This window comes from Pelodiscus sinensis, chromosome 1 (genome assembly GCF_049634645.1).
Source record: "Pelodiscus sinensis isolate JC-2024 chromosome 1, ASM4963464v1, whole genome shotgun sequence".
NCBI lineage: Eukaryota > Metazoa > Chordata > Testudines > Trionychidae > Pelodiscus > Pelodiscus sinensis.
This window is the reverse complement of record NC_134711.1, coordinates 80,060,306-80,076,157: the sequence shown is the minus strand read 5'-3', so window position 1 is coordinate 80,076,157 and position 15,852 is coordinate 80,060,306. Positions and strand designations below refer to the sequence as shown.

The window sequence follows — 15,852 nt, the reverse complement described above, 5'->3', positions numbered from 1 at the left end:
AGATTACCCCTCATGTGAGTATGCATGTTTCTCACACAGTGTTGATCTCATTTGCAGCTTCTGGGAGCTACTGTAATACAAGTAGCATCTTTACTAGTTTATCACCATTTCAGTTACAGAAATTCAGTCTCTACTTCCCTAATATGAATATATTCCACCATCTGATATTTGTGCACTTGCTTGTGTATTAGCTAGGGGGAAAAGAACCAAGGTTCACAGGAAACATTACTATCGGACAAGCAGCAAGTTTCAACCTAAGTTAGGAGAGACAACCTGTGCAATTAGATTCACTTTATTGAATAAGGTCTGAAGTTTGACAGCTACAGCAGTAAATAAATCAACTTTCCCATAATTCTAGAGGAAAAATTGAAAAAAGACTTCTACATTGTAGAAGGTAGCCATAACTGCTGGTTTTCATGCTGAGATATCAGAACTGAGCAACAGCAGAGCTGCACTGTAGAGAGTCTATGGCCTCACCCAACAGAGGCTAAATAGTAACAAGGGAAGATGTTAAAACATCAACGAAGAGGCTGGTACCTCAGTAACACACTGAATTGTATTCCCTTCATTCCAATTTTAAAAGCTTTTGGAAATAAGGCTTTTAATTTGATTACTGCAGTACTACTCTGTGCAAAACATATAACCCCCTTCCCCTCAAGATTATGGTTCAATACAGAATAAAATGTTAATAATTTTTACTTTGTTGAGTAGTTGCATAAGTTTGGTAAGAGTCACAAGCCCAAGCCACTTAACATTGCAAAAGTATACTAGCATCAGCACCAAACTAGTCCTACTTATTATTTGACCTCTCCCATGTAAAGCTGCAGTCTCTTCCACATCCTGTAGATCAGTGGTGTTCAATCTTTTTTATTTTGCGACCCCTAGTGCCAGGAAAATGTTTGAGAGAAAAAAAAAAAAAGCACCAAGAATATTTTGTTGCGGCCCTTTAATTTAAAGTGCCAGTCTGCTTCCCCTGCTTCCACTGTGTACACATCAGGCACTGAGCCAGGAAAAGAAAATGGTGGCCAGCCTGGTGCTACGACCCCTCCCAGGAAGACAGCCGCGACCCCCAAGGGAGTCATGACCCACAGGTTGTGCACTGCTGCTGTAGATCACCCTTTCAGATATTACTTGGCAGCCATTACAGTGCTTTACACCTTTTTCTTCAAATACAAGACTACATTCTGGTCAGCATCCCAAATCTTCACAAGTTAGTATGATACCAACATACCTTATTAGAGAGACTGCAGCCTCCACTCACCAAAAATAGGATTTGGAAAGGCTTGTTTGGAGGCATTTTAAATCCAACCTGTCTTCTCCCCTAAACTGACCCCATTTGATAATAAATGCCATGGTGAATTGTACAGCTGGATACTCAGTTCTTTGGGTGATCTTAAAAGTTGCATTCAAAGTTATTCTAAAAGAGACATTCAGAAAAGATATTTATACCTGGTATTGATACTCTTTCAAGTACTCTTTTAATCTTGTTGGTAAAGGCAGTTCCCAGATCTTACTTGTACATTTGTTTATAGTTATTCTACAGCGATGTTGCAGAGATGGAGTTGAAGTATAGAGGGGTTTGTTCAAATAAAGATGCACTGTTCCATTTGGTGGAGTTTCAGGCCCGGTTTTTCTATCCTTGCATGTAAGAACATAGTATTCAATCAGATCAACCACACTATCAAACTGTTTAAGCCTAGATCTGACACATATGATGGAATCCAGTCTGAATTTGCCATTTTGATACTCAATACGCAGATTGGTTGGTCCAGCTGATGTTTTTACTGAAATAGTCAGTAGGTACTCCGAATGTGAGCTGTCTCTAACCAAGAAAGTACCTTCAGGTGTATCTTGTAATCTTTCTTTGGCTTCAGCAACATTCATATTGCCCCAGTACCACCCTGTTAGAAGAGGGAGATAGTTTAAATGTGTCATCATGACACTATCAGGTCAGTATTTCCATGTGTGTTACTGTGTGAGTGAATATTAGATTTCAAAATATGCTGAAAACTATATGGGAAACTTATCATGTACCATCTTCTGTACAATAGCCAAAATAAGTTCACATCAAACTACATAAGGAATGCTCCAACTTTTAATAGCCCTGGTTAACTTATTAGAAATAGGGCAGTACATGTAGGAGAAAATCCATGTTGAGTCAAGGCTTCCAGTCTGACAATCTAATGAAGATAAAAATCTTGCATTTTGTAAGGCAGTTAGTAGTTCCTTGAGCTGCAAATATTCACTTTAAAAAAATAATTCCTACAGCTGTATAATGGGGGTAGTTTTCCACATTTGAGTGATGTAACTGTAATTGAAGAGGTTTAAGTAGTATATGAAACATAGGAGGGCTAAGCTAAACTGGAATTTCCCAAGTTACAGACAAATTTGATACTATTTTTAACAATTCATTCCTCCCTCCCCAGAGTCATTCTGAACTCCATCTGGAATAACTGCTATAGCATGCCTCTGACACAATGGTTTTGACCCACAATAGCTTAAGCCCAATAAATCTGTTAGTCTTTCAGGTGACAGAGCACCCTCATTGTTTTTGCAAACACAGACTAACATAACTACCCCTCTGAGACTGCTACTTAAGTGTTTCCTTATTTTATTAACACAGCTTTTTATATATGAAGTGAAGCTATTTTCACTAAAAAAAAAAATGGTTCTCAGAGAATTTATAAAAGTATTTTTCCCCGCACATATTTCCAAATGAGGCAGCCTGAAGTTGAGGATCTTAAAAAGTTTGCTATTTATTTTTAAGTAGATTGCTGTGTTTCTATTAATTGGATTTATTCCTCTTCACCCCCCACTGCTCGTATGAGAGTGTGGCTGTATGTCTCTTCCTTGTCTCTACCTAAAGAGACGGTTTCCAAGAAGTGGTCACCACAGCAAGACGACCAAAAAAACCCAAACTAAAACAAAAAACGCCAAAACTAACTTTTACCATCAGCTACAAAGCGGCATGGTTTCAAGGCGCGCAGCGCTGGGTGACCCAATTCAGAGCGGATTAGCATGAAATTGCTATAAAGCGCTCGTCCGCATGCAGGTCAAGAGAAGGGAGACTGCGCAAAGCGGCTCCCGCGCCCGTTTGCCTAGCACGGGGGCTGCTCGATCGCGACTAGCCGGAGGGGCTGTGACCCGCTCCCTGGGCAGTTTAGCAGGCACCGCCAGGAGCAGCGGTATGTTCAGCGACCTACCCGGGCAGCAGACAAGTGCCCCGGGCCAGGCCCTGTGCTAGCACGGCCCGGCCACGAGGCAAGTGCCCGGCCGACCCCCAGGGAAAGGCGCCCGCTCGCCCTCCCCGCTTGCTTACCTGCCCGCCTCAGCTCCTCCATCGCCGCGGCCAGGCGCTCCGCCGCCGCCCTCTCGGTCACCTCCGCCCCGGGGCCCCGCCACTCGGTCCCGGCCCTCTCCGCGCCCCCCGAGGACTCAGAAGAGCGGAGGGTCATTGGGGGGGGGAGGCCGAAGTCACCCGCGGGTCCCAGGACTGGGGGGCTCCGCTCCACCCCCGCGACGGGGGGCTCTCAGCGCCGCTCCGGCATACTCCGGCTCCTCGCCGCCGCCTGCACGCGGGGACACACGCTTAGCGCCGCGGCCGAGCCCCAGCCCGCGCTTCCCCTCGCCCACCTCCCGGGCGCAGCGACTTGGCCCCGCGAGGGAAGGAGCCGCCCCGGCCGGGCGCAGGGCCCGCCTCGCTCGCTGCAGCGAGGCACGGCCGCTCTCGCTGCTGTCGAGGAACATGCGGCCTCGCCAACAAGCCGCCAGGCGCTGCCGGGGAACCCAGCCCGGCTCCTACCTTCGCCTCAGCAGCCTCCGCTTCTCAGAACCCGGGCGGGGGGCACTTGGGGCCCGGAGAAGCCCGCATGGGGACCAGCCCTCGAAGCCCCGCCTGGGGGCCGCCCGCCGGCTGAGGGAGGGCGAGCCACACGCGTCTATTCTCTGGGCTGGGGCTCGCGGGGCGCCCGGCAGGGCCGGTCCCCCGGGGCCAGCAGCGCGCGGAAGCGGCAGGCGGCCGGGAGCCCTTCTCGCCCGCCCCGCGCAGGCAGCTGCGGAAGAGCCGGGCGGCGGCCTGTGCGAGCGGGGCTCTTACCGGCTGGACGCCCCCCACTTGCCTCCGCCGCCCCGGCAGCTCGCTGGGGGAAGGGGGACGCGGCCGCACGGAGACGCTCGCACGTAGTTGGCCCCGGGCGCCCCCCGCCCCTGCGCTGGTGACTGCACAGGCTGCTTTCCAGGAACTTTCCAGGAACCGCATCATGTGACAGCGCCAGCGCTGGCGCCTCCGCCGCGCCGAAGGGGAGCCGGGCCGGAGCCGCTGTCGGGCGCGGAGCAGCCGCCTCGGTCACCCCGCGCAGCGGGCAGGAGACACACCTGCGGCTGGGGTGCAGCACGGACCCCTCCGGCCCGCCGCGGCGCGGCTGCGAAGCCCCGTCCTGGGGCCCACGCGGTCTGGGGGCGCGGCCGCAGGTCAAGGAGGACGGGCTGGGGGCGGCAGGCGAGGCGGCCAGTCAGGCGGCTGCGGAGATCGCAGCGGGGCCGGCGGGCGCAGCCTGGGGGCAAGTGTGGCTGCAGGGTCGAGCCGCCCTCCCACGCCCCTTGCCCCCCGCGGCATGCCGGGCTGCAGCCCCGCGCGTAGCAGCTCGTCCCTCGCCCCGGGAGCCCCGTCCCCTTAGCGGGGCGCCCTTCGGACACCCCGGGATGACTGATCCGGGAAAACCTCTTCTCGGCTCGCCAGCGATCGCTGCTCTTCGGGACACAAACCAGGGCACCGCCTTAAGAGCGGGCTGGCGCTTCTTGGACCGGTTCCCCTATCCCGCACCGCCCGCGGGAAGCGGATCGCCCTCACCTGGGGGGACCTCGCCCCACTTGTACGCGTCAAGAAACTGGGTGTTCCCACCTCTCTACGCTTGTTGCTTCCTTTCCCCAGAGAATGTCGGGATTCGGGAGCTGTAGCAGCACCTGAGCCTTACGCAGTAATAAAAGGCTCGGGAGTTCTCTTTCTCTGGGGAAATCAGTCTCAGGGTTATTAGGTACTTAAAAGGACACTGCCAAGTGTTAGACACTCATTATACGAGGGAGCTTTATAGTGAAACTCCTGCCCCCGCACATCCACACACTAAAATATTACTCCCCCCCAGTCTGTTGTTCCACTTTTAAATAATCTGTAAGTCGCTTTTGGTAGGGCTCACAAAAATGGTGCAGCGTACTCCCTCTGCTGGCTGTGCATTATCGTCTATTGAACCGACCCTGTTCCGCATTGCTTGGGGCTGCTGCTGCTGCTTCTTTGGTACGAGGCTTGTAAGATTATATTTTTGCTTGGAAAAGTTGATGAAGGTGGGTTTCAGAGGACACACACCCGTGAAAAATATTTCCATTGACAAGAACTGAAATGTACAGATAGACAAAGTAACAAAAATGCTTTCTGAAAACTTTTAATAGCTTGATTTAAGTTTACTTAGGTTGCATTTTGATGTAAATTGACGGCTTGTATTTTAATAGTTAAAGCTTTAACTTTGTGAGTCTCAACATCTGTTGTCATTGGATAATGATTAACTCCTCTGGGCTGGTCCATCATAATTTCCGATAGCTGTGAACATTTAAAACTGAACATAAAAAATAACACTTTAAAATAAACAGTATTATCCATCAAAGTTAAAACAAAATAAATAGTGATATCTGATAAGCCTATTCATTATGTAAAAAACAAACAACCTCTGTGTTAATATCGGCTCTATTCAAAACAGGAAAGTGTCACAAATAGCCCAACAGAATAGGGCAAAACTGGGATGGAAAATTGTTTAAGTATCATGCAATAAAGGATTAGAAAGATTTTCTTTAAAAAATCCTAGAAATGCCATTAAAATACTTAAATATCAAAATTCTTGTCAGAGAAAGATGCGAACAGCTAGGTTTTGTGGCACAGCAAGCAAAAGGGTAAGGTTCTAATAAGATAATATGAACTTTACTATTAATATGACTTCTGAATAAAATAACTTAGGTAAACTATGTACATGGATTCACTATCAATACAGAGAGAGCTCTGGTAGCGTCAGATGTCTTTTGAGTTCAGATTTTGGGGTAACTCCTGAAATAAACTATTTTAGCATCTGAAAGGGGGACTATTTTTAACAGCTGTGTTAAAAAAGAGATTATTTGTAATAACTAAATATAAAGCTGAGAATGAGAACAAAGGGAGAGAAAGATTTGAGTTAGTTTTGTTTAGTTTGCTAGTTGGCCAAAGAGAATTCTTAAGATTTAGCTAGCTGCTTATGCAATTCATGAGACTGACTTGAAAAAAAATTATTTTGCAAAGTGACTCTGTAAAGACGACATTGTGGGCTTCCATGTTTCTAATGTTGCAGTGATTCCAGATCACATTTGCTTAGTTTGAACAAAAAGGTGGTTTTAATTACTGACATCATCTCAAATTCAATATGGGAGTTGAAAATCAAGCAGGCTTCTTTCTGACTCATGCATCGTCACCAGTGATATAAAGCATTAGATTCTGAAAACCATAATCTGCTCCTGTTTTCATCTATGCAATTCAAATGTTTTCAGATTCATCTCTCTTTTACTTGTATAGAACCCATTTGTTTCCAATTGCATAGATGTGAAGGGGATCAGAATATGTCCATAAAGTTTGGAACTTTAACAATTCTTCTGGTGTTAAGGACGTGTGCACTTGAATAAGACATAGCTCACTTTCAGAACTATGTTGCTTCTGCAATGTTAACAGGAGTTTCTTTTTTATAAGTAGTGAAAATGTATTTTTGTTGCTAAAATAATTATTTGTGTCTGTAGATATGCTGCTCTGGAAAATGCTATTTTCATATAGTAGTTTTTCAGATTAGGACCACATTTTAAAGCCACTCTGATTCCTTTTGGAAAACTTTGTAATGTATCCTACGTAGAGAAAAGGCTGCCCTTATTACAGATTTGCTATATGTACTGTACCAGTAATCTTCTCCTGTTTTGTAAGTGGCATTTGTATGTAAATTGTATTTTAAGATTTCCTCTGCTCCCGTTGTTTATTCCCATTTGAAGTCTGATCCCATGTTTGTAAAACCACAACTGGCTGCTGTAAAAATGACTGATGTCACAAGATGGAAATTATGATTTCAGGTGGAGAATAAACCACAAGGACAAAGTTTTAAGAAGTAAATAACTTATTTTCATTCAGATATGGCTATAAAAAGGCTAAAACAAAAATTAAATAGAAAGGCTCTTTTCTGAATAGAATGCTCTATTAAGTTTTCCATTATCTTGTTTTTAACAAAAAATGTTAAGGGACTGACATTTACAAAAGTGAGGAAATTCAAATTTAAAGCTTCGAATCGATTGTTAAAAAAAAATCACTCTTTTCTGCCTCATTGCTCTAGTCCAGTACACATTTAAATTTAGAGACTGTTTTGTGATTCCCCATAAATATTTTTTGGCTTCCCAGGATGACTTAGGTTTGCTGTTCCTACTTATAATCTGTTAGTCTGCTTTCCTTTTTGTTTATAGGAGTCTTTCAAAATCAATAGGGGAGAGAAAACCTTTTTTAAATGTAGAAAAATACAATTTATGTAAGTTGCGGGATTTCGGGGTATGTGCAGTATGTTAAATGATACACAATATATACATTACATTCATTTTCTAGAAGTTGTCTAGACTGCAAACTGATGGTGCTCCTTTATCTTCTTTGGCACTGCAATTTTTGGTACATCCATGAGCTGCCTTGTACTACATAACAAAATTAGAGAGAATGGAGGAGAAGGAAAAATGAAAAAGGAGAGAAAAGAAATAGTAATAAACTCAATTCTTAAAGTTTAATATGGAGTAGTGCAAGCTTGAAAAAGGATTTTAAAATCTGCTCCCTGACAGTGGTTCCTCTGGTCAGTCACAGATGTGAAGAGGGAAAGAGTTTCTTCCAAAACAGGGAGTTTAAAGTGATCATTTTGACTTGTTTTCTTCTGTTTGTTCTTTATGAGAAAAATTCTAGGGCAAGTGTCACATAATATATAGTTTCAGTTTTTGAGTGTATTGACTAATTAATATTCTGAAGCTCTTCTGAGAATTCAGGGCAGATTAAGTCATTTGTTAGGGCCAATTCATCCAAGGAAAGATTAACAGCATCAATTTCAGAAGTCTGGGCACCTTTTTCAAACACTTTCTACAATGCATAAATCATCTTACTTAGTTCAGTTGAACTGATGTACATATTTTTTGTAATACGGAAAACACAGTTTTAACGTGCTACTGAAAATCAGGAGCGGAATACAATGGTATTTCAGACCTGCTTTTGGTGATATGCTGACAAAGAGGAGGGGAGAGGGGCTGGTGGATTTGTGTATTTTCTCATGTAAGCAAAACTATTTTTTTTCATAAGCAACATGGGAGGCGGCAATAGCTTTGGCAAAAACATGAAGTTCCTTTTGATGGAAATGTTTTACTTTGTTCTTGAAAAGTATGCTGAGTTTATTGGCAGATTTTACTTGTGTAATGGATTGGAGGGGGGAAGGGACTTGGCCCGGATTATTGGTCATGTTAAGGTTGCTTTGTGCTGCTAAATAGATGTAAAGCAGGTTTATCCAGCTACTCAGGGGAATACATGGACAGTGTAACTGAGCCTTTCCTAATTCTTTCCATCCCTGGCCCTCAAACTCTAGGTGCAGGATATATAGCTAAGAACATCCTTGCACTCTAACAACCCCCAATTGTTGGAATAGCTCCTGGGCAAGGGAATACATTTCTTAAAATAGTTCAATGTTGTTTCCTAGGCATCCCCAATTATTGATTATTTGCTGTATTTTCACAATTTCTTACCAAAAGACAACATTGTATGATCTCTTCCCCTCCAACCCATCCCACTCTAACGCACAACCAAATACTCTAGTTTTGGGGCTAAGAAATGGGCATGCCAAGTTTCCGATAATACCAAGCCAATTTTACACACACTTCAAGAGAGATTTTAATGGAAACCCCTGAAGACTCCTTTGATTCTAATTGCTAGAACTTGGAAGAAGAGGGCTGCTGCTTTTGCAAACTCTTTTTGTTCTTTTAATCAGTTTTATGGATTCAGATAGTTCTTAGAATGTAAGTAAATACAACAAAGATAAAACAAATATTTTTGTAAATGGGATTGACTTGTTCTTTCCAGCCACTAAAGGAACAGAATGTTTTTTTGTGAAATAAATCATGATTTCTATCAGATGACTAACAGGAAAATTATCTGCCACCATATTTCCTGCCATTTTAGCTATTCAGATGTGGGTTTTAATAGTCTTTATGAATAAGACTGTGCTAAATGAGAATACTCAGAGACTCAATATATTTGGTCATTTTTCTTTCATAAATCACTGAAATTATCAAAAACAAAAGACAGGACTATGTAGCACTTTAAAGACTAACAAGATGGTTTATTAGGTGATGAGCTTTCATGGGCCAGACCCACTTCCTCAGATCAAATAGTGGAAGAAAATCGTCACAACCATATATACCAAAGGCTAGAATTAAAAAAAAAAATGAACACATATGAAAAGGACAAATCAAATTTCAGAACAGAATGAGGATGGGGGGGGAGGTAAATGTCTGTGAGTTGATGATATTAGAGGTGATAATTGGGGAAGCTATCTTTGTAATGGGTAAGATAATTAATGTCTTTGTTTAAGCTTAGGTGTAAAGTGTCGAATTTATGCATGAATCACAGTTCAGAAGATTCTCTTTCAAGTGTAGTCTTAAAAGGTCTTTGAAGCAGGATGCAGGTAATCAAGTCATTGAGACAGTGTCCTTTCTGGTTGAAATGGCAAGAAACTGTTTTTTCTTTGTGATCCTGTCTAATATCTGTATTGTGGGCATTGATTCTTTGGCGAAGTGTCTGAGACGTTTGTCCAATGTACATAGCAGATGGACACTTTTGGCACATGATAGCATAAATTATATTTCCGGATGCGCAGGAATATGTGTTCTTCATCTTATAACTCACTTGGTTAGGTCCAATAATGGTATCAGCAGAGTGAATATGTGGACAAAGCTGGCAATGGGGTTTGTTGCAAGGGAAGGTACCAAAGTTGGTCTTTTTCACTAGAGCTACATCTACACTGCCCTTTCTTGCACAATAAAATATGCAAATGAGGCAAAGCAGTGAGGCAAAGCAGTGAATATCACCATGCCTCATTTGCATACTTAATGAGCCACCATTTTGAGCAAAGGGTTTTTGGTCAAGAGACGTTCTTCCTGAAAAAAAGCGGCAGAACGGCTTTTGCGCAAGAGGGGGTTTTGTGCAAAAGGGAGTGGTATAGATGGCTCCTTTTTGCGCAAAAGCCCCTTGCGCTAAAATGGCAGCTCATCAAGTATGCAAATGAGGCATGGCAATATTCACCGCTTTGCCTTATTTGCATATTTTCTTGTGCAAGAGAGAGCAGTGTAGACATAGCCTAACAGAAGCTGTTCCAGTAAAAGATACTACCTCACCCACTATATTTTCCTAGAGAGATTGTGGAGAGAGAGAAGGATCATTTCCTTTGTGGGATGGCTAGATGAAGTTACCAGCAAACCCAGAATGCTGAACATAATTTTCTTCCCTCTGTCTTTCTAATTTGTTTTCCTCTGAGGTATCATCTAGAGACCTGCGTTAGGTTTGGGCTTCATTGTGCTAGATGGGGGTGAGGAACCTTTTTTGGGTCGGGGTTGCTGACCCAAAGAAAAATCAGTTGGGTCCACACACAAGTCAGAAGAAAAAAAAAAAAACCTCACTGAAATGACCCCCAACAGAGAAGAAGACAGACATTCTCCACATTCCCCTGGCACATTAGAGCCTTGTGGGGGCCAGTTTGGTAGATTTTGTGCGCCCTAGCCCCATGGAGAAGGGGTGGGCTGGAGCACCACCACAGGCTTTCTAATGACGAGGGGGAGCCCCAAGCCTTGGGGGCCAGCTCCAGGCAAGCCAGGGATTGCATCCAGCCCCTGGGCCTTAAGTTTCCAACCCCTCTGCTAGATGCTGTACAAACATACTAAAAGAACTTTAAGAACACATCACATTTAGTATTTCCATAGATTTTGCAAATATATTAACTACATTTTAAAGTCAAATAGAAACGTTAATTTGGTACTTTGGGAACTGATTGGAAATGCTGGTACAAGGAAGGTGGAATCTCCTAGCACAAAGAATCAAACATTAATAGCATTCTGTACACGTACAGCTCCTCATATTAAAGGCTCTCAGGGCACTCTAGCAAATAATGAGTCAAATCCTGTTCCATGACTTTTATCTGTTGTGGAGTCATATATACACAAACACACACGAGGAGTGGGTAAATACTGCTAAAAACACCTGTGAACTTTAGTTCACATGCTTAAATACATTTGCTTTTAATGTACTCCCACAGAGTTATATTCTGTTGCTGTGAATATGCTAGCAAATGAGTTCGTAGGCAAGAATGTTCTTGGAAACAGCAATTTTAAGTAAATATTGGTGAATATTCACTGTGAATATTGTCAGATCACAATATAAGGAGGTATGGCTGTAACATTCAAGCATCTGTATTTCTGGCTGAGAAAGAGGGCACAGATACTATAATCTGTATAGAAGAAAAGACGGTTACTTACCTGTAACTGTTGTTCTTCAAGATGTGTTGCTCGTGTCCATTAGAATGAGGTGTGTGCATGCCGTGTGCACGGTTCCTGGAGCATTTTTTCCCTCAGCGGTACCCGTTGGGCCAGCAGGTCTCCCCCTGGAGTGGTGCTGCTATAGCAGAGCATAAGTACCCCTGGCAGTGCTCTCCCTCCTCAGTTCCTTCTTGCCGGAGACACCGACGAAGGAGAGGTGTGGAGGAGAATCGAATGGACATGAGCAACATATCTCAAAGAGCAACAGTTACAGGTAAGTAACCATCTTTTCTTCTTCAAGTGATTGCTCATGCCCATTCGAATGAGGTGACTCCCAAGCTGAAACCATACGGAGGTGGGGTCAGAGATACACTCCTAGCGAAACACAACGCAAGGTTATAAACAACCAATCATACGTGTATTTAACATAACATAATAAAGGTACCCAACTGAGGTATTTATATCATCAGTACATATATTAACTTTTTTTCCCCCAGGTTTACAGAACTGAACTGAGAACAGCAGAACCCAGAGCAGCATCATTCCTGGCCTGCTGGGTAAGCACATAATGCGCCGTAAACGTGTGAACAGAGGACCACGTGGCTACAAATCTCACCTATTGGAACTTGCACCACAAAGGCTGTGGAGGATGCCTGAGCTCTAGTGGAGTGAGCCTTAATGTGGGGCAGCTCCCTGTGCATCAGAATATAACACTCCCGGATACACAAAGAGATCCAAGAGGATAGTCTTTGGGCTGATATTGGTGACCCCTTCATTCTTTCCGCAAAAGAAATAAACAGCTGAGATGATTTGCGAAAGTGCCTCGATCTGTCTACGTAAAAGGCTAATGCCCTTTTTGCATCAAATGAATGTAAGGACTGCTCCTTAGGGGAATGCTGGGGCTTCGGAAAGAAAACAGGTAAATAAATGTCGTGGGATATGTGAAATGAGGAGACTACCTTAGGAAGGAAGGCTGGGTGTGGGCATAATCTGACCATATCTGCGGATAACACCAAATACGGGGGTTCTACTGTCAAAGCCCTGAGCTTGAACACCCTCCACGCCGAGGTTATAGCTACAGGGAAGGCCACCTTAAAGGACAGATACTTAAGCGAGCACATGGCTAAGGGCTCAAACGGGGAAGACATAAGCCTAGTAAGCACCCGATTAAGGTCCCACTGAGGCACTGGTGCCCTCACGTGCGGAAACAACCTATCGAGACCCTCGAGGAACCTTTTAACCACATGGTTGATAAAAAGAGATCTGCCACCAACCCCAAGGTGGAAGGCCGACATGGCTGCCAAATGGACCCTAATAGATGTGGTAGATAGGCCTGCTTGACACAGCTCAAAAAGGTAGTCAAGGATAACCGGTACTGGGGCCGAACCAGGTCTATCTCCCTACTGACTGCCCATAGGGAAAACCTTTTCCATTTGGCTGCGTAGGCTGACCTGGTAGCCGCCTTTCTGCTCCCCAGCAGAACTACCTGCACACCCTCAGGACAAGCAAGCTCTGGTTCCGTTAACCAAGGATAAGCCAGGCCGGGAGGTGGAGGGACCCGACATTTGGGTACTATGGGAGACCTCCCTCCCAGGCTTGAGTGACCAAGTCCTGACTGGGTGGGAGAGCCGCAGCTCGTCCTGCACCATTTCCAGCAGGATGTGATACCAAAACTGGGCCAGTCACAGGCTATCAAGATTGCCTGAGACCTGAATTGCTTGGTCTTGGCTAGGACCCTGGGAACAATGGGGTACGGGGGAAATGCATACAGCAGGCCCCAAGGCCAATCAATGATCAGGGCATCCCCTCTGGACCCCGTCCCAGGAATGAGAAATAATGGGGGCATTTCTTGTTCACTTCCATGGCAAACAGGTCCACCTGGGGATGTCCTCACCTCTGGAAGAGAGGCAAAAGGACAGTGTCCTTCAAGCACCATTCGTGGGTTCTGAAGGAGTGGCTTAGCGTGTCCGCGCCAGTGTATTCTTGCAACCTGGCAGATATGCTGCCTGGAAGTGAATGTTGTGGGCTATGCAGCACTCCCAAAGGAGAACCACTTCCTAACATAATGGAGAGGTGCAAGCCCCGCCTCCCCCCCACCTTATTTACATAGAACATGGCTGCTGTGTTGTCCAGCAGCACTGACACTGACTAGGAAGATCTTGCAGGCTCTCCCAACAGCCCTCAATTCTCTGACATTGATATTTAAGTCCCTCTCGTGAGGAGCCCACAACCCATATCCTGTGGTGTGCAATATGCATGTCCCACCCCTTGTCCGAGGCATTGGTTATCAGTCTGACCAAGGGAACCTCCTTACACACCTCCTCCTCGAGTCCACCATTGCAAGGAGTCCACTACCTGCTGAGGCAATGACAGGACGGAGTCCCAATGAGCTCTGGCCTGGTTGAAAGAGCTCGCCTAAAGAAGTCTGAGCCTCAACTTGGCATGGCGAACTACATGCGTACAGGCTGCCATATGTCCGAGGAGCTTCACGCAGGTCCGAGCCGTTGTAAGCAAGAACAACAAAAGGTCGCACACAATAGCCGCCATAGTTCTGAACCTGGCCATGGGGAGGTACACCCTTCCCCTTCTGGTGTCTATGTAAGCTCTCACAAATTCTATGTCCTTAGAAGGAGTTAACAGGGATTTCTCCTCATTTATCAATAGCCCTAGTTCCCCAAAGAGGGACCTTGTAAATGTTATATAGGCTAGCACCTGATCCCTGGACCAGCCCCGGATGAGCAAGTAGTCCAGGTATGGAAAAACTTGGACTCCATACCTTTGAAGGAATGCTGCCACTACTGCCATACATTTTGTAAACACTCTGGGGGCAGTGGAGAGCCTGAAGGGAAGCACTGTACACTCAAAGTGGTTCTGAGCCACCATAATCCAGAGGAACCTTCGATGGCTCGGCTGTATGGCCACATGAAACTAGGTGTCCTTTAAATCGAGGGCCACGTACCAGTCCCCTATCTCTAAGGCTGGAATAATGGAGGCTAGCGTCACCATCCTGAATCTCGTTTTCCTTATTACCTTGCTGAAGTTTCTGAGGTCCAAGATAGGACGAAGTCCACCCTTTGGCTTGGGGATCAGAAAATAATGGGAATAAAAACCCTTGCCCTCCAAGTGAGGCGGAACTCTCTCTACCGCTCCTTTTTCAATGAGTGAAAGGACCTCCTGACTTAGGAGGACCTTGTGAGATGGGTCCCTGAAGAGGGACTGGGAGGAAGGGGGCAAATGCAGAAAAGTGATGGAGTAACCCATGTCTACTAGGCCTAGCACCCACTTGTCGGAAGCAATGCGGGCCCAGGCCTGGGAAAAATGGGACAGCCGGTCCCCAAAAGGAGGGGAGACAGTGGGGGTTGGTAAAGGGTCCTCTGGCAAACCTTCAAAATGGCTGCTTAGCCTGCTCGGTGGAGGGTGGGCCAGCACCCCAGTCTGAATCGTTCCATGGGTGTCAACGCCTAATGCGTGAAGGAGGGGCCCCCGCAGCACCACTAATACCCCCACTCAAATTAAGAGGCTAGTGCCTCCATTGGTCCTGTCGAGACAGCTGAAACTATGACCTCAACTGTCTAGCAGGGAGCTGCCTCCTCTGGGGGGCTGGTGTATGAATGCCCAGTGATCTGAGTGTGTCCTTCAGGCTACGAAGCCTTGAGTCAGTATTTTCAGAGAAAAGGGATTTCCCATTTAACGGCAGGTCCTGAATTGTGGTCTTCATGTCCGGAGGGATCCCCAAAACCTGGAACCACGCACTCCAATGCAGGACCAGATTGGAGGCCATGGTATGGGCAGCAGAGTCTACAGCGTCCAGTGCTGCTTGCAGGGCTGTACGTGCTATGGTTCTCCCTTCTGTGGCTATAGATGCAAACTCCTGCCTGGAATCCGGGGACAACCTGTCCCGGAATTTGTCCATCGCCTGCCACGTGTTGTAAGCGTAGCGGCTCAGCATCACTTGCTGATTGGTGATGTGCAACTGGACACCACCTGTGGCATAGACCTTACGTCCCATAAGGTTAAGGTGCTTGGGCTCCCTGGATTTTGGTGTAGGCCCCGTGCCCCGGCTGTCCCTGCCTCTCCTTTTGAGTGGCCGCCTGTACCACCAAGGAACCTGGAACTGGGTGGGAGTAGAGGTGCTCATGCCCCGACTGGGGAACTAAGTACCTCTTTTCAACCCCCTTAAGAGTGGGGATTAAAGAAGCCGGGGTCTGCCACAAAGTATTTGTGATTTTAGCCACAGTCTTGTTCAATGGGAGAGCCAGC

At 45.8% G+C, this 15,852-nt stretch overlaps 1 protein-coding gene across 7 annotated transcripts; it reads right to left on the bottom strand.

Moving 5' to 3' along the window:
* Nucleotides 1-276: 276 nt before the first annotated feature.
* On the bottom strand, nucleotides 277-4,975 carry SOCS2 (suppressor of cytokine signaling 2). 7 transcript variants are annotated; one of them, XM_075933302.1, is made up of 3 exons: nucleotides 4,850-4,975; nucleotides 3,320-3,569; nucleotides 277-1,901 (listed from the first exon to the last, which is right to left on the bottom strand). In XM_075933302.1, the coding sequence occupies exons 2-3, from the start codon at nucleotides 3,453-3,455 to the stop codon at nucleotides 1,444-1,446; spliced, it is 594 nt and encodes a 197-aa protein (XP_075789417.1). In that variant the 5' UTR covers nucleotides 3,456-3,569; nucleotides 4,850-4,975; the 3' UTR covers nucleotides 277-1,443. The 7 variants fall into 7 exon arrangements, with proteins under 7 accessions (XP_075789417.1, XP_075789426.1, XP_075789419.1 ...); XM_075933311.1 differs by having other exon boundaries at nucleotides 4,901-4,920; XM_075933304.1 differs by lacking the exon at nucleotides 4,850-4,975 and adding an exon at nucleotides 4,721-4,808.
* Between the last annotated feature and the right edge of the window lie 10,877 nt (nucleotides 4,976-15,852).

What these genes read in the sequence shown, in the direction of transcription:
- SOCS2 (XM_075933302.1), bottom strand. Translation starts at nt 3,455, where the DNA reads ATGACCCTCCGCTCTTCTGAGTCCTCGGGGGGCGCGGAGAGGGCCGGG. An exon ending in GGAGGAGCTGAGGCGGGCAG is followed by an intron (nt 1,902 to 3,319) that starts GTAAGCAAGCGG and finishes CTCTTCTAACAG; the next exon opens with GGTGGTACTGGGGCAATATG.